The sequence below is a fragment of the Heptranchias perlo genome, chromosome 5 (genome assembly GCF_035084215.1).
Source record: "Heptranchias perlo isolate sHepPer1 chromosome 5, sHepPer1.hap1, whole genome shotgun sequence".
NCBI lineage: Eukaryota > Metazoa > Chordata > Chondrichthyes > Hexanchiformes > Hexanchidae > Heptranchias > Heptranchias perlo.
Window position 1 is genome coordinate 117518421 of NC_090329.1, and position 24245 is coordinate 117542665.

At 41.8% G+C, this 24245-nt stretch overlaps 1 protein-coding gene across 6 annotated transcripts in view; it reads left to right on the forward strand.

Annotated features, from left to right (window-relative positions):
• The window catches only part of bcl2l11 (BCL2 like 11), a 46531-nt gene that overhangs the window by 17124 nt on the left and 5162 nt on the right, over positions 1-24245 (forward strand). Inside the window, exons 4-5 of one of the 6 annotated variants that reach the window (XM_067985094.1) lie at positions 119-167; positions 11101-11155. The exons of 4 other annotated variants lie outside the window; for them this stretch is intronic. In XM_067985094.1, the coding sequence (XP_067841195.1) occupies positions 119-163 (45 nt within the window). In that variant the 3' untranslated portion in view covers positions 164-167; positions 11101-11155. Of the gene's footprint in view, positions 1-118; positions 168-11100; positions 11156-24245 lie in introns of those variants that run through there. One more of the 6 variants, XM_067985095.1, reaches the window with a different exon arrangement.

Sequence of the window (24245 nt, forward strand, 5' to 3'; positions counted from 1 at the left end):
GGGAGCGGGTGGGAGGGGGGGGATTTCCTGACAGGAAACCGGAAGTACGGGTTTCCCGGATGTCCTTACAATTTTGACATACGGACGTCTTTTTTTTTGTCGGTTTCCTGCCTGACAGGCTGGCCGTCGGTCAGACGGGAGAAGAGGAAGAAAGCAGATATGAGAAGGTAAGTCTTAGTTTTGGGGGGGGGGGGGGGTTGGGAGTCAGGGTCGGAGGTCATTGGGGGTCATCGGGGGGGTCGGGGGTCATTGGGGGTTCGGAGATCGTGGTTTGGGTGGGGGCGGGGGGTCGCTGCAGGTAGGCTTGTTGGGCCTGGGGGAAGCACCCCTGCTCCTCCGGGCCCATAAGTGGTGTGATAAAGGCACTTACCTGCTGTTTCAGGCCTTCTCGCCTCTTCTCGCATGACATGAAGCAGAAGGCCCCGGAATCCTGGCCCCCCCCCCACCAGGGGTTAAAAATAAAAAAGCTGTAAAAATGGAGGCCAATAGCCTCTTTGAAAGATTTCAATGACCGACCCGCTTCCTAAGCGTGGGGTGATTGCACACCCCTTGTCCCACTTCCGTTAAAACTGCAAGTGGGTGGGTTGGAGGCGGGTTTTAGATTTAAATTTTTTTTACTGCACCCCCTGCCCCCAACCCATCCATTCTTGCGGGTTAAAATTTGGTCCATTGTGTTCCACAGCAGTATACTGAGTAGAGTTGCATTTCAGAATGGGGTTTAAATTCACCTGCTCTGGGTGGAGCTTAGCATTCCAAAAGAGCAGGATTTTGAATGTCTTTGAAACCATGTTCTTGGTACCATACCCCAGTGGGTACGCCTCCTGTATACCTGCATGGTTGTATTTACCAAAGAAATCAGGAGTCCATTAGCCAGAACTATTACCTGAATGTGCAGCATTAACGGTGTCTGGCTCATGAAAAAAATGGTCTGGGAGAAAGGTTATTTATATATAATGCACTTACTTCGTAACTAGTTGAAACAGAAGAAGCTAGGGGAGAAAACTTCATTCCAGGGAAGAAAAATTAAACACCATGAACTTCTTATCAGTACACCTCAATATTTGCATTTATTATAGTGCCATAGCATGTTAAAACATCTGAAAGCACTTCACACAATGATTTAGCTTTGAAGTGCACTATTCCAGTGCAAGTATTGAGGTGCACTGTTGTTAGCAACAGACAATCAGTTCACCCCTTTTTTTGCTAGTACCGGCTGAGAAAAATGTTGGCCAGGACACCAGAAAGAACTCTCTGCTCTACAAATAGTGCCAAGTCATCTTTTACCATCTCACTTGAAGGACGGTACCTCCAACGATGCAGCGTTCCCTTAGTTCTGCATTGGAAGGCTAGCCTAGACTATGTGCTGAAGTCCTGGTGTGGGACTCCAAGCCTGCAACCCTCTGAACCAGTGGAGAGAGTGCTACCAAACTGACGTTGTTAAACAAGCTGTTTGTTGATTACCATTCTTCTCTAACAATGGCTGGAGAGCAGTCAATAGGGCTGGAAGCTCCTCAATGCCAAACCACAGAGAAATGAAGAAAACGTGTTGTTGTAGGGAGAGTTGGAGGGAATTGTATTTTTACTGACATTCGTCACAAATCAAACCATATTTGTATCCAAGAGGGCGGGGCTTTTTGGGGGTGGGGGAAAAAAAACTATAAACAGATTGTTTCTATTTAATGTGTATGAGATCACTTTCTATTTAATACAGCTACGCCACACATACAAAAGAAAATCATAAAGATTCTACCTCAGACTGATAGTGTTTGACATCTGTGGGACAGCTGCTCTGCTGCATTAAGGATGTAAGATTAAAGCAGTTGTTGAACTTCCAATTTAAACTTGAGTCCATCGAGGGTTTATTTGCTTCAGTTTTCATAAGCATCTTGTAAAGTAGCAGAAAGATAGTCCCTTTTCCCTTCATATTACAGGACTGTACATTGATGATTCACAGGGCCACTGGTTTACAATGACCGAGTAAGTCAAATACTGTTTTCATTACATGGGACACCACCATTTTCTGCCTGTGTGTTGAGGATCATGTCCCACATTTCTGTTTCTTTATCGTGAAACCAGAGGCCTTGACAATAAGTAATCAACTTTGTAAACATCAACTACATTTTCTTTCCCTCCATACTTACAGTACCATATCTCACTTAGGCCACTTTCCATGACAGTTCCTCACATAACCCAGTGGAGTGTAAACTTTCCTTTAACTTTTCACAATCACTGGAAAACAAATAGGGACTAGTTAACAACTGCTTAACCTTTGGCCGTTATCACTTCGGCATTACACCCAGAGTCAGAGTCCCCATATATTGCCATCTTTCAAAGTCCCATGCCAAGGGGCTGTTTATTTCTTTGGGGACTGAAAGTTCAAAATAAATATTTCTAAAGGTAAAAAATCTTTAATTTTATTGATATTCTCCATTTTGGGCCCCCCTCCGGCCTACACCATTCTGCATTTGTGGGGTGGGGAGGGTGACCACACGAGCTGTTCACAGGCCTCCAGGAGATACATGCAAGCAACCACATTGACCTGTATCTTTTTTTCCCCCTTCCTTTCCCCCCCATGGGAAAGTTGGTCACGCTCCCATCAATGACACGTCATTTTACATAGCTTAAGAGTTGTGCAATTATTTTAATTTCAGAAAACATTTGGCCGTTGACTCGTGTTGAACTGACTACATTCTGAACAAAATATCCCCATGGTCTAGAATAGAATCAGCAAGGATTATTTAGAAGCGAATGACCATTTAGAAGGATTACACACATTGTTACTGTAGTTAAAAAGAAAAAAAAACTGCAGATACTAGCCTGTAATATTTGTTGCTAATCCAGGCTTTGGATGACAGTAGGTGAAGCTCTTCAGTAATGAAGATCCAATTCTTCAGTCCAGCTTTTTAGTTGCAACGTGTAATTTTCCAGGTTTTCTTTTGCTTCTGTTGCACCATCTTCACTTGCCATGCCTCTTTTCACTCTCTGGTCGTCTCTGTCGCAATTCTGAATATACAAACACTTGGTTTGCAGAGCTCATCATATGGACTTGAAAGGGCATTCGATATTATTCTTCTACAAACCCAAGCAACAAGATACAGTTCAGCAATAAAAACTATTGCAGTTATAACCTGAACGTGAACTTAGAAAGGATAAAGCTGTTCCCTTGCAGAGGTTCAGTGGGGCAGTGCACTAATTGGCCATACAGATGAGGAAGATCCAAAATTTCAATCTCTGGTCTGTGCTAACCTAACTGATCTCAGCAAGGGCAGAGGAAGGGGCACTATTATAGGACTCAGTAGTCCAGATAGGAAGGAAAAGAATCAACCAGGGTTTCTGCTCCTGGTAACTATTCAGTGGTGTTTGCTGTAAAGTGTATTCTAGTGGACTTCAGATGAGGGCAGAATCAGACTCAGCTGTCCTCCCAGGTTGAATAGCCTACTAACACTTTAGTGTCTAGGCTTATACAAGGATAATCTACACATGGATGTGATACCAGGAGGGTTTTGATACTCAAGGAACCATAGCCCAATACCGCTCATTGTCTGGAGCAGGAGGGGCGTAAATTGGTAGGGGGTGGAGAGGGAAGAGAATTACATACAATGTACAGCACAGGAACAGGCCATTCGGTCCAATGGGTCCATGCCGGTGTTTATGCTCCACACGAGCCTCCCTAATTCATCTTACCCTATCAGTGCATCCTTCTATTTCTCCCTCGTGTGTTTATCTAGCTTCCCCTTAAATGCATCCAAGCTAGTCGCCTCAACTAGTCCTTGTGGTAATGAGTTCCACATTCTAAACACTCTCTGAGTAAAGAGGTTTCTCCTGAATTCCCCATTGGATTTATTAGTGACTCTCTTATATTTATGGCCCCTAGTTCTGGTCTCCCCTGCAAGTGGAAACATCTTCTCTATGTCTACCCTATCAAACCCTTTCATAATCTTAAAGACCTCTATCAGGTCACCCCTCAGTCTTCTGTTTTCTAGAGAAAAGAGCCCCAGCCTACTCAATCTTTCCTGATAGGTATAACTTCTCAGTTCTAGTATCATTCTTGTAAATCTTTTTTGCACATTCTCCAGTGCCTCTATATCCTTTTTATAATATGGAGACCAGAACTGTTCACAGTATGCCAAGTGTGGTCTAACCAAGGTTCTATACAAGTTTAACATAACTTCTCTGCTTTTCAATTCTATCTCTCTTAAAATTAACCCGAGTGCTTGGTTTGCTTTTTTTTGGCCTTATTAACCTGCATCATTACTTTTAGTGATTTGTATATCTGTACCCTGAGATCCCTCTGCTCCTCTACCCCATTTAGACTCTTATTATCCAAGCAGTATATGGCCTCCTTATTCTTCCTACCAAAAAGTAATACCTCCCCCTGATCTATATTGAAATTCATTTGGCCAATTATATGGCCATTCTGCAAGTTTATTAATGCCTTCCTGTATTTTGTTGCAGTCCTCCTCGGTATTAACTATACCCCCCAAGTTGGTATCATTCGCAAAGTTTGAAATTGTACTTCCGATTCCCAAGAGGGAAACTTGGGTGAGAAAAAGTTGTTTTGGAGTGTTTTAGACACCTTTATGTACTTTGGCTTTATAGCCTTAGAAAATGATGGCTTTGAGGTGCAATTTATTTATGCAGTCAGTGTGGTGGCCCAGCATATTTGTGTGGCAGTGTTTGTGCCACAGAGATGCAGCATGTGGGTTCACAAACATGGTTTCGTAAATAACAGAGGTTTGTTCTAGTCTCTAATGTCAATAGACGACACTCAGCGAAGGCCAAGCAAACAGAGAAAATAACGGTCGCTCACCGGCAATGGCTCTCAATTTATCATCGGTGCTATTATTGTTAGGAGGCTGGGAGCAAGTCATCTGGCTGCATTCTTAGCTGTGCAATAGTGAGAAAGTGCACTCTTTAAGTGAGGGGGGGGGGGGGTGGTGCTTGCTAAATTTGCAGCCAACACAGATAGGATACAGCCAGCGGCATGAGAAGACAAGTGCATAACTCTCCCAAGGATTCCCCCATGGTGAGCTTTTAAAGCCAACGGGGAAAGTGCTTCCTCATAAATCACGAAGGGTGTTTGGAGAGTGAGCCAACTCAGCTGCAGGTTCAATAGGCTGAAGTTTGGGAATAGTTTGCCTGCCAAGCCTCTAGATCAGGGAATGATTGTGCTTTAATACAGAATATTTTTTTAAAAATGATAAATGATTGAGGGAAACTTTTAAAAAATATATATTTTTTAAAAATGTAATGAATATAGTCCAATCCAGATCTAACCACATCTTAAATTATGGATCTGGGCTCAAGTAGTTGTTAATGCCTTTGTCATAAAGATAAAATTGCTCTGAAAGTTTGGATTTTGGGGGAAGGAAATAACTGCACCACCACAATAACCTCGACCATTAATCAGTTTTACTCGATTAGCCCGTAGGATAACTTTGTAAAACCAGGACCAGTGAAACCATACTTGCCTCCCTTCCCAGACACGTTTGAAAGTGGAATTGCCACCGTTTTTCAGAACAACCTTGAAGGACTGAACTAAAACAAATTTATCAGTCTTACTTTTAAGTATATGACACATACGCATCAGATTTGGATTTTTGAATGCCATCAAAAAATATTCGGCAAACCCTTGGAACGATGGTTGTATATACTTGTTGCCAATCACATCAACAAGCACTTCCACCAGCTTACCAAAGTAGCTGTCTATTTTTAAAAAAAATAATGCAAAGCCCCACAAAAGCTGCATCATGAAAGTTTGCCCTGCAGCACTCAGTCCACTCTGCAGAGATTCAGTTGCCGACTGATCCTCCTGGAAAAGCTTTCCAAACAGGAGATAATGTATCTTTAAGGATGAACGTCAAATTAGAAAGACCTTTCTGTGTAACCTGTGGCAATTATTAGAGTTGCATAGTAATAACTTGCGGTGCCGACAGTGCCCGTTTAAAAATCCCAATCTGTTGTATGTACATGTATTACGGGTTTTTAAAAAATATATATACATTTGCTATAATTTGGTCTGTCAATGACAATTCCATTTTCAAATTAGAATAAAAATTAAGATTTTTTAAAAATTTGAAGTAGTGCTGTGTTTACTTTCTCTTTTTACCCATAAACATTTTTTGTGAATTTTGGTTGACTTTTAGACAACAACTAGATGTAATATTTTACAACCTTGGTTTTCAGAGTCTGACAAGCATCTGTGGGACTTACTAGGCATCTGTTTGATGTAGGCAGAAACATTGAGTGAGGCCTGGAGTAGAAAATGAGGCGGGGGGGTGGTGGGAGGAGGATTGAAAGGACGTATATATGAGAATTGGAAAAGATCAAAGTCAGCTAGCAGAAGTAGTTCAAAATTGTTGGTAATGTAAGGGGTTAGAAGGTGAATATATGAAAAGTTAATATACTGTGCCATCACAAAGTCAGTTTCATGGTTCCCTGCTGATTGTAGGAATCCCTTTAATAAGTGGAACACTTGAGCATCACTGTGCAGTAGTAGGACGTGGATTAATGTCCATAAGCACCTTTGTGTAGCTATGGGGAGATGTAGAGCAGAGGTCATTCTCTCCCACAAGGAGGGACAGTTATACACAGCTGCTCTCACACACCTCCTAGGGAGTAGTCTTGGAGTGGCAGAGGGCTGGGATGAGATAGTTGTCTTAAGTTGGAATGAAACACAGAGCAGGGAGACCCAAGAAGGGGAGAAAATACCTTTAAAAAATGGATGTTATTTTAAAAGAGGTGGAATTTTTCTTTTTAAAGGAGCACTGCAGGCTTGTTATAGTTTGTCAGTCAGTACATTTTATTAATACTAATTAATCTGTTGTGATGCTAATGGTAACTGCTGTTTTGTAATGACAGGAGTGTTATACCCAATAACACACAATGTATTAGTCTGCTGTTTAAATGGCCAGTCCTTTTAAGGGCACAATGTCCAACTGCAGTAAGTAAATGGAGAGTGAGGTTAATTAGAGTTTAATTACTATTTAGTGAGGGAAATTTACAGATTAGAAGCTGCTTGTAAATTTCTGGCTCCAGGTCAGAAAAAAAACCACATGAACTAACCACCTTTCTTTTTTATATACTTTTTACACTGAATCATAGATTAATAAAGCGCAGGAAGCCATTCGGCCCATCGTGCCTGTGTTGGCTCTTTCCCCAAAGTCCTGCAAATTTTTCCTTTTCAAGTATTTATCCAATTCACTTTTGAAAGTTACTATTGAATCTGGTTCCACCACCCTTTTAGGCAGTGCATTCCAGATCATAACAACTCGAACTGTGATGAAAGCTCTCAAAACCTTTATATAGATAATGAAGTTTCTTAAGATCCTCAGGTACTTCATGAGTTAAGCACAATTTAACCACAGTGAGTAAAATACTGTATTTAAAATTGGAAAATTACATTTTGCTAGATTAGTGCAGGATGCAGACTCCAGAATTAAAATTTACTACAGTTAAATCCTGAATCCTACAATTCCAGATCAAACTCGTTAATACAGAGCAAACAATGTATAGAATTAATTTTCTTGATGATTTTCTCCCGCCTCTCTTAAAGGACTCAGCCAGATGTCTTCCAATACGTCACCCTATTTGCCATTATTCATGTTTGAGCCTTGCCAATGAGTGTCAGCTAGCATTTGACCACACGGTGCATCAGAGCTGAGCCCGACATCCACATATGAGGAGGAAAGGGGAACTCTGGCCAGTTTTCCTCTCCCTAGCTGAGAGGTGCTGATAACTATTGTAGTGCCCCCTACAGCTGCCTCTGGCAGAGATCAGCTAAGTCAGCACAGACAGACAATCAAACCTGGAACCTTCATGGCTCATCAAGCTATTGGGGAACATGAAAGTTCTGCTAAGCTAATGCCTTGTACAGTAAACTTACAAAATGCTCCCCCCCCACCCCCAACTCCCCCCACCCCCCCCCCCACTCTATAAAGTTGGAATTTACCTGCTCACTCTTTACGAGGTGTGAACTGAATGTAATGTGCTCCTATTATGCTGTGTGAGGAGAGAAATGCTGTACTACAGCCTGTGATTTTGTTACTGCCTTTGTGATCAATCAAGCATAAGCAAACTGCTTCTCTCAAATGTGTCTTGTCAAATTAATTTTGCGCAGCATTGCTGGCAGCCTCCGGTTGTATGAAATATTCCCCGATTCGCGGTAATTACGACCAACATACTTTTGGCATAAGATAAAGCAAAGTGGAGAAACAGATGCTGTTGTGATAAATAGAGAATGATGGATGTTTGGAAGGGAATTATAAAGCTGACTTAAGACATTGATGATATCCCAAACCATAAGAATAAACCTCACTGAGTCAGTGACAGCATAGATATTGGGAAGTTTATATTACTGCCTTCACTTGCTTTGTTACAGTCACAGAAAGAAGTGACATCATAGAATCGTAGAGGTTTACAACACAGGAGGAGGCCATTTGGTCCATCCTGTTTGCTCTTTGCTGGAGCAATCCAAAAGTAATCCCACTGCCCAGAACTCTCCCTGCTGCCCTGTATCTTCCTCCTCTTCACTTTTCCCTTAAAAATGCAAAGGTCTCTGCCTCAATCACTTACTACTGCAAAGCATTCTGTGCTCTGCATAAAGAAATTAATCTCGTAACCTCTCTCCTCAGTCTCTCAGTGACAATCTTAAATTGATTATTCCTCATCACTGACTCCCCAACCAGAGAAAATAGCCTTTACCTATTTACCCTTTCAAAAATCTTACTTAATTTTAAAACCTCCACTAAATCTCCTCCTAGCCTTCTCTGCTACCTCAAATCTCTCCTCATAACTATAGTTTTCCATCCCTGGCGAGTCTACACCGTATGCTTTCTATGGCTTTCATGACTTTTTTTTATAATGGGTACCCAAAACCGCAGTATTCATACTGTGATTTATCAACAATGCCTTGTACAGATTTCTCAATACTAAGTCTTTTTTTGGTTTAATCTACCCACACTTGCACTTTCAAGGAATTATGTAATTGAACCATTAGGTCTCCATGTTGCTGCACTGTCTTTCCATTGAGTATTTTGGTTTTCCACCCAAAATGTATTATCTCACACTCTTCCATATTAAATAGCCTGCCCATTCGCTAACCTCCTGAAGTCTTGGATGAAGGGACCGAATGTATGGTTGCTAAAGTTGCTGATGACACAAAGGTAGGTAGGAAAGTAAGTTGTGAAGAGGACATAAGGAGTCTGCAAAGGGATATAGATAGGTTAAGTGAGTAGGCAAAAATTTAGCAGATGGAGTATAATGTGGGAAAATGTGAACTTGTCCACTTTGGCAGGAGGAATAGAAAAGCAGGATATTATTTAAATGGAGAGAGATTGCAGAACTGGGTGCCCTAGTACATGAATCACAAAAAGTTAGTATGCAGGTACAGCAAGTGATTAGGAAGGCAAATGGAATGTTGTCATTTATTGCAAGGGGAATGGAATATAAAAGTAGAGATATTTTGCTACAGTTGTACAGGGCATTGGTGAGACCACATCTAGAATACTGTGTGCAGTTTTGGTCTCCTTATTTAAGAAAGGACATAATTGCTTTGGAGGTGGTTCAGAGAAGGTTCACTCGACTGATTCCTGGGATGAGGGGGTTATCTTATGAGGAAAGGTTGGACAAGTTGGGCCTGTGTACACTGGAGTTTAGAAGAATGAGAGGTGATCTTATTGAAACATATAAGATCCTGAGGGGACTAGAAGGGGTAGATGCTGAGGGGATGTTTCCCCTTGTGGGAGAGACTAGAACTAGGGGCCACAGTTTAAAAATAAGGAGTCTCCCATTGAAGACGGAGATGAGGAGAAATTTTTTCTCTGAGGGTCGTGAGTCTGTGGAACTCCCTTCCCCAGAGAGTGGTGGAGGCAGGGTCATTGAATATTTTTAAGGCTGAGTTATATAGATTCCTGACTAACGAGGGAGTCAAAGGTTATGGTACGTAGGGGGAAAGTAGGGTTGAGGTCACAATCAGATCAGCCATGACCTTATCAAATGGCAGAGTAGGTTCGAAGGGTTGAATGGCCTACTCCTGCTCTTAATTCGTATGTTTGTATGTTCGTATGTCTTTTGAGAGTGTTGTCCTATAAGGAGAGATTGAGTACAATGGGCCTATATTCTCTGGAGTGTAGAAGAATGAGAGGTGATCTCATTGAAACATATGAAATTCTTAGAGGGTTTGACAGGGTAGATGCTGAGAGGCTGTCACCCCGACTGGAGAGTTTAGAACTAGGAATCATAGTCTCAGGATAAAGAGTCGGCCATTTAGAACCGAGATTAGGAAAAATCCCATCACTCAATAGGGTTGTGAATCTTTGAAAGGGCTGTGGATGCTCTGTCATTGAGTATATTCAAGACTGAGATTGATAGATTTTTGGACACTAAGTGAATCAAGGGATATGGGGATAGGGCGGGAAAGTGGAGTTGAGATAGAAGATCAGCCATGATCTTATTGAATGAAGGAGCAGGCTCGAGGGGCCATATGGCCTACTCCTGCTGCTATTGCTTATGTTCTTTTACAGTCTGCCTCACTGTTTGTCAAATCCTTTACTTTTGTGTCGGCATCAAGTTTTGATATTGTGTTCTCTGTGCCTAAGTCCAAATCAATTACATATAGGAAAACCCAATACTTTCCCCTGGGGATAGAATCATACAGCGCAGAAGGAGGCCATTCGGCCCATCGTGCCTGCGCCAGCTCTCTGAAAGAGCTAATAATTGATGAATAGAAATTTTGTTATATGCAAGTCCGCAACTGATTTGGAAGTGAGAGTTAAGAAGCTCACTCCACAGAGGCACTTAGTGACTAGGGCCTGCAACTGCATCGTGACAGTTGATATAGCAAAGTTGAAAGGGAAATGTTGGCGGAACTTTGTGACAAAAGGAAGTAGGGGTTGTGACCAGGAAGTGCATGCCCAACTCAAGGTTTTTAATCAACTATATAGTTAGTTATTGATATTTTGTATAGTTGAAACATTGCACTGATTGAAATGTGCTGTAAAAGCTACTTATTAAGTTTGTATTTTTGAAGCATGCAGGACTGATGAATGTTGGGGGTGGGGGAGAGGTAATAATAATTACATTCTCACCTTCCACTTAAAGGGGAATGCCATTCTGGGAGGAGGTGGAAGACTTTCAATATGAAGTACCCCTTCAGGTAGGTTTGGATATCTTCTAAGCGGACATACTTGATTTGGTGCAGGTCTAAAAATAGTCTCGTGGGGTCACAAGCAGGGAATAAAACTCAATTGTTCAGATGATATTGCCAAACATGTCTACTTCAACTGTCTGCCAGTGACCTAAGTGGAGACCAGCATATATACTCCTCTCGGATACCAGTCTTGGTGCTTAAATCTAAGCCAATGGGTCCTTGGTGGTTAGGTTCAACTCCTGACACAGACTGTTTTTGGGCCTGCAAAGATGAGACGTAGGAATTTATTTTTCTTTAAGTCATAGGTGGGGTGGAGGGGGGGGGTGAATGATTTTGAAATTATTATCTCTTATGATCCCCCCCCAACTAGTTCACATAATCTGTTGCATAAAACAATTTTAATAAGTAATGCAAACAGATAATGCTGGCAACACTCGGCAGGTCAGGCAAGCATCTGTGGAGAGAGATCGACCTGCTGAGTGTTTCCCATGATTTTCTGTTTTTATTTCAGATTTCCAGCATCTGCAGTATTTTTGCTTTTTAATTATAATAGGTAGTTTGGCTACTTTTTTTTTGTTTTCTGATATTACATGCACATTGCTTCCTGCTTTGATATCTGAAGCCAGCAACATAAGGAAGCTTCAGAGGATGGCTGTGTTTTCTAAACAGAGTTTTAAGTTTTTTGATGTGGTCTTGGGTTTTTATCCTCCACCCCCTCGGAGTCAAAATGATGAGATGACTAATGTTTGTTGATGTTCCTTATATTACAATTCCCTTTTTTTGCTGTTGTGTGCGGTTGGGATTTACTGTTAGTCATGTTATTTTGTAGTAAAGCATTACAGGACCTATGTACCCGGAAACCTGCTACCAAGTCCCACCATGGCAGTTTAAAAATTTGAACTCAGTTTAAAAATTCTGGAAATAAAAAGCTGGTATCAATAAAAGTGACCACAAAGCTGCCGGATTGTCGTAAAAACCCAACTGGTTCACTAATGTCCTTTAGGGAAGGAAACCAACTATCCTTACCCGGACTGGCTTACATGTGACTCCTGTTCCACACCAGGGTGGTTGACTCTTAACTGCCCTCTGAAGTGGCCTAGCAAGCCACTCAGTTGCATCAAACCGCTATCAAAGGTTCAACAAGAAGGCCCACCGTCACCTTCTCAGGGCAACTAGACGCTGGGCAATGAATATCAACCCTGCCAGTGACACCCACATCCCGAGAATGAATTTTTAAAAAATTCATAATTTTGCACTGAATAATATTGGCCCTTTAATTTGGGTTATGTTTTTTTTTAAAAAAAGTATGATCTATCAACAAGTTCCAGTGGATAGGCCCTCCTGGTTCCCACAGAACGCCTTTTTTGGCAGATCAGTCTTTACTTACAGGAAGTCACAGATCTGTTTGTGCTTTTCTAAATTAATAGTTAAGAGATAGCACCGCGAATTTCCTAGATAAGACAGCTGTAGAAATCTGCAGCTTACAATTACCTCACAATCAACATCTGCTTTGGTTGCCATCAGCTAAACATTTTGAAGCTGGGGTCACTGTGGCATTGAAAGACTTAAACACTACATTGCTGAGGTTAATGTGACCCACAGGTAGGGCTGAACCAGCACATTTTTAACTATTTCTGCTATTTCCATTGATTTTTTTTTATATAAAGTGTGTGTATATATAGACGCACGTGCATTTGTGTGTACACTTGTTAAGTCCAAAAGTCTTACTAATCATTTGAAACTGAATCTAGTGGTTAGAAATCTCTGCAAACTGCGGCCTTAAATTGGTATCACCAGAGAGAACGACAGGGGGGGGGGGGCGGGGGGGAGGGGGTGAATTTCCTCGGGGCTTCTCCCGCTCCATCGCTATAGCTTTGGTGGGGGGGGGGGGGGGGGAGGGGTTTCCATGGAATTCCCGTCTATACAAGTAAACGGGGCTTCTGCCGAAATTACAGCGGCAGAGCGGGAGAACACCCGAGGAAATTCACCCCCAGTGATTGCTTTGTACAACTCGTAACGTTTGATTTTCCTTTACTGCCAGTATTGTGTTAATGGAGGTGCCACATTTGTGTTCAGAGTTACTGCATTTTCTACTTGGTGGCAGTTGTGTTCCTCATGTTGTTCAGGGATGGTCCCCAAAAGAACTCTGAAGCGCATGGCAATATATGTTTTTAGGCTTCCTTCATGCAGCAATGCATAACACTGTCACCAGCATTTTTAAGAAATAATCCAAAATTGGTTTGTTTATTGATGCTGTACACTTATTTGAAAGAACATGACATTTCCAGGCAGAGTCACTACCACATTGGGGCAGGGGGGGAGGGGGGAGGAGGAGGAGGAGGAGGTGGTGGTTTATTCCCCTTCATTTCCCCTTGGCCAAGTGGTCCTAACTCTGTTCACAAGATCATAGAATCATTGAAGGTTACAGCACGGAAGGAGGCCATTCGGCCCATCGAGTCTGCGCCAGCTCTACGCATGAGCAATCCAGCTAGTCCCACTCCTCCGCCCTATCCCCGTAGCCCCACACATTTTTTCGTTTCAAGTACTTATCCAGTTCCCTTTTGAAAGCCATGATTGAATCTGCCTCTACCACCCCCTCGGGCAGTGCATTCCAGATCCCAACCACTCGCTGTGTAAAAAAGTTTTTCCTCATATCACCTTTGGTTCTTTTGCCAATCACCTTAAATCTATGTCCTCTGGTTCTTGACCCTTCTGCCAATGGGAACAGTTTCTATCTATTCTGTCTAGACCCTTCATGATTTTGAACACCTCTATCAAATCTCCTCTCAATCTTCTCTGTTCCAAGGAGAACAATCTCAGCCTCTCCAGTCTATCCACATTATTTAAGTCCCTCATCCCTCGAATCATTCTAGTAAAGCTCCTCTACACCCTCTCTAAGGCCTTCACATTCTTCCTGAAGTGCGGTGCCCAGAACTGGACACAATACTTCAGTTGTGGCTGAACCAGTGTTTTATGAAGACTGCTTTTGTACTTTATGCCTCTATTATAAAGCCCAGGACCCTGTATGCTTTTTTAACCACTTTCTCAACCTGCTCTGCCACCTTCAACAATTTATGCACATATACCCCCAGATCCCTCTGTTCCCCCATCCCTTTTAGAATTGTGCCCTCTAGTTTATATTGCCTCTCCTCATTTTTGTTACCGAAATGCATCACCTTGCATTTTTCTGCGTTAAACTTCATCTGCCACGTGTCCGCCCATGCCACCAGAGTGTCTATATCCTCTTGAAGTCTATCACTATCGTCCTCACGGTTCACTGCCCTTCCAAGTTTTGTGTCTTCCACAAATTTTGAAATTGTGCCCTGAACTCCCAAGTCCAAGTCATTAATATATAGTCAAGAAAAGCAGTGGTCCCAGCACCGACCCCTGGGAAACACCACTGTTTACCTCCCTCCAGTCTGAAAAACAACCACTCACCACTACAATAATGAAAAGCTGATTGCCTGTACGAGGATCGAACCCGCGACCTTGGCGTGATTAGCATCACGCTCTAACCAACTGTGCTAACTGGCCACCTTGATGAATCGTTTGATACAATGAGTCTGTCAGCATAATTATGCCCATTGATCCAATAGGTTTAGAACACTTCAGGCAACATTTTAAATAGCTAAAAGAGCTTGCATTTATGAAGCACTTTGGCACTGCTTAAAAACAGCTCCAAGCGCCTCATGTAAAGTGAATTATTTCGGTGCGCAGTGACTGTTATGTAGGCAAATGTGGCGGTTAGTTTGCACATAGCAAAATCCCACAAATAACTGTGAGATGAAGGAGCGGTTGATCTATTCCTTGGTGATGTTGGTTGAGAGAGAAATGTTTGCCAGGACACGCTTGTTCTACTTCAAATCATGGCACAGGATTTTTAATGTTCACCTGTTAGAGTAGGTCTCAGCTTTATCGTCTCTTCCACCTGAAGGGTGGTATTCTCGACACTGCAGCACACCCTCAATGTTGCACTGGAGCGTCAGCCTGCACAGCCCCTTTAACACAATACAGGCCATGCCGGGTTTCCTCTGGCCTAATGTTAACATAATCAGTTAAATATTAATGGGCCCAGCATTTAATCCAAACAAAAGTTACTGACACTAATGACTTTAATTTTTAAACTGACATGAATCATTTCACATTTGAAATCTGTAATTTTATATCATAAATTTACTCCAGACACACTAATGATATGGTTGGGGAATAATTATAGATACATAAGGGGGCACAGAAAAGACAAAGAGTGGACTTAGTTCACTGTGGATGTAAATGGCTGAAAGGTTTAACCTTCAAGGATTGGAACAATGAGAGTAATTTATTTTAATTACACGTGTGTATGTTAAAGTGGGTCTGGGAAGACATCATGTCTCCAGTGGCAGGACGTGTCTCCCCTGGACATGTGTCAACACATTTCCGATGATGAAATATAAATGAAAGAAGTCACGTGCCTCTTTTTTTAAGGAAAATTAAATTAAAATCCCTCCTTGATACTCAGCAGAAATCTGCAGTTATTACCTTATGTGCCTGCTGGGAGAGTCTACCATATCCATAAAATTGCCCAGGTTTAATAACCACTTTGATGTAATAGGATCCACCCTGACACAAACATTGTAACCAGTATCTAGTACTGTTATTCTGCGAATGAGTCACCCAGATTCCCCATCTCTGGCCTTGGGGCAGTGTCTGTACCGAGACTAGTTATTCTGATCTATATTGTATAAGGTGTTAGTTACCATTAGCGACATAGCTGAAGGCCATGTCAAAGTGGTGTTTGCCTAATTTAAGATTAATTTTAAACTTGAGCCAAACTCTTAACTTGTACAATCCTGAAATGCAAGAAGCTACAAAATTCTGAAAACAAACATGCAGGTGCAGCAAGCAGTTAGGAAGGCAAACGGTATGTTGGCCTTCATTGCAAGAGGATTTGAGTACAGGAGCAAGGATGTCTTACTGCAGTTATAGAGGGTCTTGGTGAGACCACACCTGGAGTACTGTGTGCAGTTTTGTTCTCCTTACCTAAGAAAGGATATACTTGCCGTAGAGGGAGTGCAGCGAAGGTTCACCAGACAGATGCCTGGGATGGCAAGACTGTCGTATGAGGAGAGATTGGGTCAATTCGGCCTGTATTCATTAAAATGTATAAAATTCTGTCAGGGCTAGACAGACTGGATGCAGGGAGGATGTTCCCCCTGGCTTGGGGGTCCAGAAGGAGGGGTCACAGTCTCAGGATATGGGGTAGGACATTTAGGACTGAGATGAGGAGAAATTTCTTCACTCAGAAGGTACTGAACCTGTGGAATTCTCTACCACAGAAGGCTGTGGTGGCCAAGTCACTGAATATATTTAAGAAGGAGCTAGATAGATTTCTAGACACAAAAGGCATCAAGGGGTATGGGGAGAGAGTGGGAACATGGTATTGAGATAGAGGATCAGCCATGATCATATTGAATGGCGGAGCAGGCTCGAAGGGCCGAATGGCCTACTCCTGCTCCTATTTTCTGTGTTTCTATGTTTCTTGGTAATTTTGTCCGACTAGAATGAGCATTTCCTTATAAATTAACATACGTGTGCAATATCTCTTGCTGCATCTACAACTACATAAGAATTTTGTTAATCCTCTTTCTCTGTTTCACTCACCGCCATCCATGATGGTGCACTGTTGAGCTATACAGATCAGTTTTGATTCCCAAACTTGTGAGTTAGCTGACCGGTGTTACCATATCAGTCGGAATAGTAATATCAGTGCAACGATTGGCCTCCGCACTTCTGGATTAGGGCTGGGGATGGAAGGGGAAGGAAACCAGCCAATGTTCCTGATCCTTCTTACTATCCAGAGAGCCCGGCTTGAAAAGTGCATATCAAGTGAGAACAGAATTGAGGTTGTCTGTTGATGGCTGCCCTTCCCTGGTCAAACTGTCTGCCAGTATTTATTCTCTAGGCTAACAAACGGGAAAATAGCCACTTAGGTAGTAAAATGTGGCCAGGTGCTGATTTATATCAGGAAAGGAGACGAGGTGAGAAAGGCGCTATATAATTGCAAGTTCTTTCTTCCTTTCTAATTAACATTGATGTTTTTTAAAAAGGGGGGGATAAAAAGTGCCTGAGAATGTACAGGAAAAGGCCATTAGGCCCAAACTAGCCCCTGATCAATTCCATGCTTGTATAGTTTTTATAAATTTGTTGATGAGTGCTTCAAATCATCTATTTATAATTTAATGAAAGTTTTATTAAACAAAAATGATATATCGTTATCAATCAACATGCCCGAGCCAAGCAGTGTGGGCATAGTACGCATTTTGTTTTGGTTATTTAGTTCCTGTTTTACACAAAGATTGGCAATATATTTGCAATTGAATTTGAATTTTTGTTTTCTTTAAATGTTAATTACCCACGTACTGATATAGAAAAAGTACTAACTGCACATTAAATCAGGAAGCTGCACTTGTTTGTAACACTTTAATGCACCTGAAATATTTTGATAATTTCAGTAACTTGGCAGAATATTTTACGCAACTGGAACAAGTGTAATCCAGTCTCAGACTGTGAGACATATCCGTGGATATAAATACACAACAGGCTGGCTGGGACCCAGAAATCCTGATACAGCCACCGCCTCCCCCCCACCCCCCTTTCTGGAATGGAGCAGATTACTCATCCGCACAGATGTTTAATACTTGTAAATAGACACCAATAATAGTGGCTAAGCAGATAAAACAAGCAAGTTATTATTGGGTAATTTGCACGTTCCAATCATAGAACATTTTTTTTTGGAGTTTTGTTGTTCCATCCTTTGATTGTCTTCTTCTCTGTACCTTGTCCTTCTTCATCTGGGAGGAGGAGGCAATCATGAGATGCAGACTTTTCCATAGCTACAGTCAGTGGCTGATGGAGTTGTACGTAGTAGGACGAGATGAATCTACCAAACACTTAATGTTTCCCATGTTCTTTGCTGTCTTTCCTCCTGTTTGGGGTAAGGTAACCTTTTCCTATAGCAAGGCAATCCATTCAGTAGCCCAGCAGAGCCAGTCCCAGTTAGCCTGAGAGTAGCCAAGTTTAAACAATGATACTTCGGTTTGGCCTCTATGCTTTGCATGCCTCTATCTCCACAGTAAAGTTTGACCTACTGTTCTAACATCCTCCTCTGGACCTGTTGCTTGGTTCCAGATTTCTGTTGGAATGTTTGACTGTTCTAGTCGTGACCAGGGTGGTTTCAGTGGAGTCGTAATTTTGATGGGGTAAACTTAAATTTATATCTGGCCCTATTGCACTTGTGTATTCATTGCACTTGCAATCTGTCATCTTATCGTCATTTTCATTCCTGGAAAAGTGAATAAATCTGTAATCAAAATATCTCTTCTCAAAAATGAACTTTGTGCCTAGAAGGCAGAATTTCTGGCACCTTGATTAGAGGTTCAAATTGATATACAGGCCAAAATGATTCAAAATAATTTTTTTTAAAAACACAAACAAAAATAATTGTACTTTTAAAAAAAATAATAATTTTATTAAAACTTCGCATTGCTCCAGATCGGGTTAATTACAATTGAAAAACTCAGAGATACAACTACTCAGTAATATTTATAACTGAAAAATATGGATGATTATGGGGTGAAATGCCACTATTAAACAAAAATTAGGTGAATGTCTAGATTTCCTTGTAAATTAGTGGACCACTAATGAAACTGTATTCTCAGAAATCGCGAGTCTCTAAGCCCGCAAATCCCTGAGATTTTATTTGCGGATTGTGAATTGCCGAAATCATTGTTTTTCTGTGGAAAGGGGAAAGCTCACGCATTAAAACTTAAGAATTCGTGTCAAATGTCATTAGTCTGAATAATAAACTGCTGTTGAAAGTGGGAGTTCAGGGTCAAGGATAAACGTACTTCCTAAACACTTGTTTCCCAGGATTGACAGAGCCCTTCAACAATACATTGCTTCGGTTCTGTCACTCTGCCATCAGCCTGTTAAAAGTAGACAAGAATGAAACATCTGAGAGCTGAAACTTTTACTTTACTAGAAAACCTTCCATTTCTCTGTGATGAATGAGAATTTATTTGTTTGTTTCACTCATTTCTTGCTGTCCCATTCAGTGTTAGAACGCTCGTTTATTTCCACGAATACCAAGTTAGACCTGTCAACAACAGTCAGACTGGTTTTACCACAGGTTCTAATTATGCGTGCAGTTTACTGCATTCAGCAAATGTGGTGTGTTGCAAACTACTTCAATCCCCCTAACTGCTTTTATACTGGGTTTAGTGAGGGGGGGGCAGGGGGGAATTAGTCCTGCTGACTCCCACCCCGTATTGCCCATGCAGCCAGCAGCAACCTCAGAGTAAATTTACCAGATTCACCATAGCCGGCCCCAAGAAAGGCACTTTATTTTTAAACTGGGTCCTCTTGGCAGCTAGCCTTGAAGTTGTTCTTGGAAGTGCAAAACCTGTATGTTGTGAGTTGTTGTTACTAACACCCTTCCAAGTCCCCATATAAAAGTAGCTTAGGGTAGCACATTGGAACAGTAGATTGGCTATGATTCATGGCTGTGCTTTTCCTGATTCAACTAAAGTCCTGCTCAGTCTTGAAGGAGTGCAAGTGGCCTGGGGCCTTTTTTCCTTCTCCTCCCACACACCTTCTCCATCGTCAATGTGAGGTAGAGAATAACTGGTAGGCACATCACCCAGAGATTCTGCCTGCTTCTGAGTGGCAGGGATCTACAAACAAACCATCTACTTAGTCCATTCAGTCTGGGACAGATGTGGAGGAAATAATACAAAAATGCAAAAAAAAATGGAAAAAAGTAGTTACTCAAGGTCAGTAGGAGAAAAAAGGGGAGATTCAAAATGCTTTACCCGCAATAGCTGTGATTGCTAATACAGTAAGGATTTTAGGATTTATAAAATTTTAAAAATCCACAGACTTCAAAAATTACTAACAGGACAGATTTAAAACAGCACTGACAAAAGTGAAGCATTTTATCTAATATTTTGCTTGATAACTGGCTTCTTCAATTCTGTCATAAGAACATAAGAAATAGGAGCAGGAGTAGGCCGTACAGTCCCTCGAGCCTGCTCCGCCAGTCATGGTACATGTGGGGTTAAACACCAGTTTCACGCACGTAAATCATGTCCCTGCTCAACTTGATACAGTGTGGCAACAATTGTTCAGTTGGTTGCTTTGCAGTTTGCTTGAAGTTAATCAATTCAAATACATACATGCTGTGTGATTTGTTCATGTATTTGATTGGCAGCTTTTTGGATTGAACGGATAGTTATTTAAATTAACAAAACTGTTTGGAGGTATTTATCAGCCCACTTTTTTCAAATCTTTGTTGAGTTTGATCTGGAACTTTCAGACAGGTATTAGAACTGGAAACTCTGAAGAGGATTATTCTGGCTGGACAAATTATGAAGTTTGGGCGGGGGGTGGTTTTTTTAAAAACAAATACATTTGAAAAAATGTAAAGTTTTTAGCTGAGTTGTGGAGTGTTTATTATTTTCTACTGTACAAGGAGTTAACAACCATTATTAAAGTATGTTTTATTATTGCTTCCTTTTCCTTGTTCTATTACAGTTTAATAAATCCACTTAGCATTTAAAACCCAAAAGAATGCCTGGTGTGGAATCATAGAATGGTTACAGCACAGAAGGAGGCCATTCGGCCCATCGAGCCCTTGTCGGCTCTTTGTAAGAGCAATCCAGTTAGTCCCATTCCACCGCTTTTTCCCTGTAGCCCTGCGAATTTTTTCCCTTCAAGTATTTATCCAATTCCTTTTTGAAAACCACAATTGAATCTGTTTCCACCACCCTTTCAGGCAGCACATTCCAGATCATAACTACTCGCTGCGTAAAAACGTTTTTCCTCATGTCGCCTTTGCTTCTTTTGCCAATCACCTTAAATCTGTGTCCTCTGGTTCTCGACCCTTCCGCCAATGGGAGCACTTTCTCTTTATTTACTTTATCTAAACCCTTCATGATTTTGAACACTTCTATCAAATCTCCTGTAGTGCAACATTGTCACTTTTGAAGATAAGAAGGATCCTGCGAAGGCACAGAGTACAATCAGTAGCTGAAGCAATCTAACAAAAGGGATCTCTGTTCATTAACACTCCAATATTTTACTTAAGATCTCGGGGAAAGTGGGAACAATCACGAGGGGCGTAGGGAGTTAGGGCTCACCTATACTAGGTCCCTTGCTTTTTGTGGTGTATATTAATGACTTGGACTTGAATGTGGGGGGCTTGATCAAGAAACTGGCCGCGTGGTTGATAGTGAGGAGGAAAGCTGTAGACTTCAGGAAGATATCAATGGACTGGTCAGGTGGGCAGAAAAGTGGCAAATGGAATTCAATCCATAGAAGTGTGACGTAATGCATTTGGGGAGGGCAAACTAGGCAAAGGAGTAAACAATAAATGGGAGGCTAGTAAGAGGTATAGAGGAACAAAGGGACCTTGGAGTGCATGTCCACAGATCCCTGAAGGTAGTAGGACAGGTAGAGAAGGTGGTTTAAAAGGCATATGGAATACTTTCCTTTATGAGCCAAGGCACAGAATATAAGAGCAGGGAGGTTATGCTGGAACTGTATAAAACATTGGTTAGGCCACAGTTTTGAGTACTGCGTACAGTTCTGGTCACATTACAGGAAAGATGTGATTGCACTAGAGGGGGTACAGAGGAGATTTACAAGGATGTTGCCAGAGCTGGAGAATTTTAGCTATGAGAAAAGATTGGATTGGCTGGGGTTGTTTTCTTTGGAACAAAGGAGGCTTAGAGGAGATTTAATTGAGGTATATAAAATTATGATGGACTAGACAGAGTGGATAGGAAGGACCTATTTCCCTTAGCAGAGGTGTCAAGTGACCAGGGGGCATAGATTTAAAGTAATTGGTAGAAGGATTAAAGGGGAGCTGAGGAGAATTTTTTTCACCCAGAGGGTGGTGGGGGTCTGGAACTCACTGCCTGAAAGGGTGGTAGAGGCAGAAACCCTCAACTCATTTAAAAAGTACCTGGATATGCACTTGAAGTGCCGTAACTTACAGGGCTACGGACCAAGTGCTGGAAAGTGGGATTAAGCTGGATTGCTCTTTTTTGTCCGGCACGTACATGATGGGCCGAATGGCCTCCTTCTGTGCCGTAACTTTCTATGATTCTTTACTAATAGTCTGAAGCACAAAAGGCAAAAAAAAATCTAGAGCAAATAGGCTAAACATTTATAAATCACTGGTTAGTCCTTCGCTGGAGTATTGTGTCCAATTCTGGGCATCACACTTTAGAAAGAATGTCAAGGCCTTGGAGTGGGTGCAGAGGAGATTTACTAGAATGGTACCAGGGATGAGGGACTTCAGTTATGTGGAGAGACTGGAGAAGCTGGGGTTGTTCTCCTTAGGGCTGTTGGCCAGGGGCGTGAATAAAGTGAATTGAGAGTTAAGAGAGAATTGACTCTTCTCCTCTTTGTACTAAGCCAGTAACCGTAACCGGTGACCTCCGGTCAACAGGGCAAAGAAGGTTAAGGGGGGATTTAATAGAGATGCTCAAAGTTATGAGGGATTTTGATAGAGTAGATAGGGAAAAGCTGTTTCCACTGGCAGAAGGGTCAGTAACCAGAGGACACAGATTTAAGATAATTGGCAAAAAAGCCAGAGGGGAGATGAAGAGAAATCTTATTACTAAGCGAGTTGTTACCATAGAATCATAGAAAGTTGCGGTACAGAAAGAGGCCATTCAACCCATCGTGTCCATGCCGGCCGAAAAAGAGCTATCCAGCTTAATCCCACTTTCCAGCACTTGGTCCGTAGCCCTGTAGGTTACGGCACTTCAAGTGCTCATCCAAGTACTTTTTAAATGAGTTGAGGGTTTCTGCCTCTACCACCCTTTCAGGCAGTGAGTTCCAGACCCCCACCACCCTCTGGGTGAAAAAAATTCTCCTCTGCTCCCCTCTAATCCTTCTACCAATTACTTTAAATCTACGCCCCCTGGTCACTGACCCCTCTGCTAAGTTATGATCTGAAAGGGTGGTGGAAGCAGATTCAGTAGTAACTTTCAAAAGGGAACTGGATTAATATTTAGAAAGGAAAAATTCGCAGGGCTATGGGGAAAGAGCAGAGGAGTGGGACTAATTGGTAGCTCTTTCAGAGAACTGGCACAGGCACGATGGGCCGAATGGCCTCCTGTGCTGCATGATTCTAACCCAAAAAACAATACAGCCTGCTCAAAGTATGTTTTTCAGCTGTGCCGTACTATAAAACACAGTGAGTATGTGTGCTGTGAGTATGGTTTGAAGATATTTAGAGAACAATGCCAGACTTTTTAAACATTAAAGTATTATTTGAAGAGATAAAAATCTGCCATTGTGGTTGCACATAACTGCTTCCACAGGAATCACGTACACAGAGTACGTTTCCCCTCAGCTTCTGCAGGGGAAAAGCCCAGTTGTTATCGTAATTCCTTTGTGCCAAACAATCTCACTCGAAGCCAATACCACAGAGCCACAAACACCAGCTGCTGCTGCACTCGATGCTCCCAAGTCTATACCCTGCGCCGAGAGAAAGCTTTTTTTCTGCTTTCTCCTCCCCCACAGCGTGACTGCTGAGTTGGCTTCATAAGTTATAATCACATGAAAATGTACAGTGTAATTATAAAAAGTACTAAATATATATAATGATACTGTATGTATTTTTGGAGATTTTCTGTCCTACAGTACAGTGTAACTGGACAATGTCCTTTTTTTAAAAATTAAAAAAAAAGACACATTGTTGGATACAGGGCCGCTGTTTTAAGTTGATTGAATCTCAAATTAAATTTTTATTACCCGGGATTACAGAGTTCTTGCCACTGATTCGTGGATTGTATTCTGCAATTCAGTACATCCCCACACCCCCCCCCCCCCCCCAAATAAGAACTAATCCCACAAATCAGTGGCTTTCAGCATTGTTTAAAGTTTTATGGGAGGAACTACTTGTAGCTCGAGCCACCAGCTCATAGTTTTCACAGAAAATCAGGTGGAGCCGTGGAATCTGATCACCAAAACACTGATGAGAATCTTGGAATGTCACGAAATAGAAAAAGAATTTCTCTTATTTACTCGCCGTTAACCGGTGGCA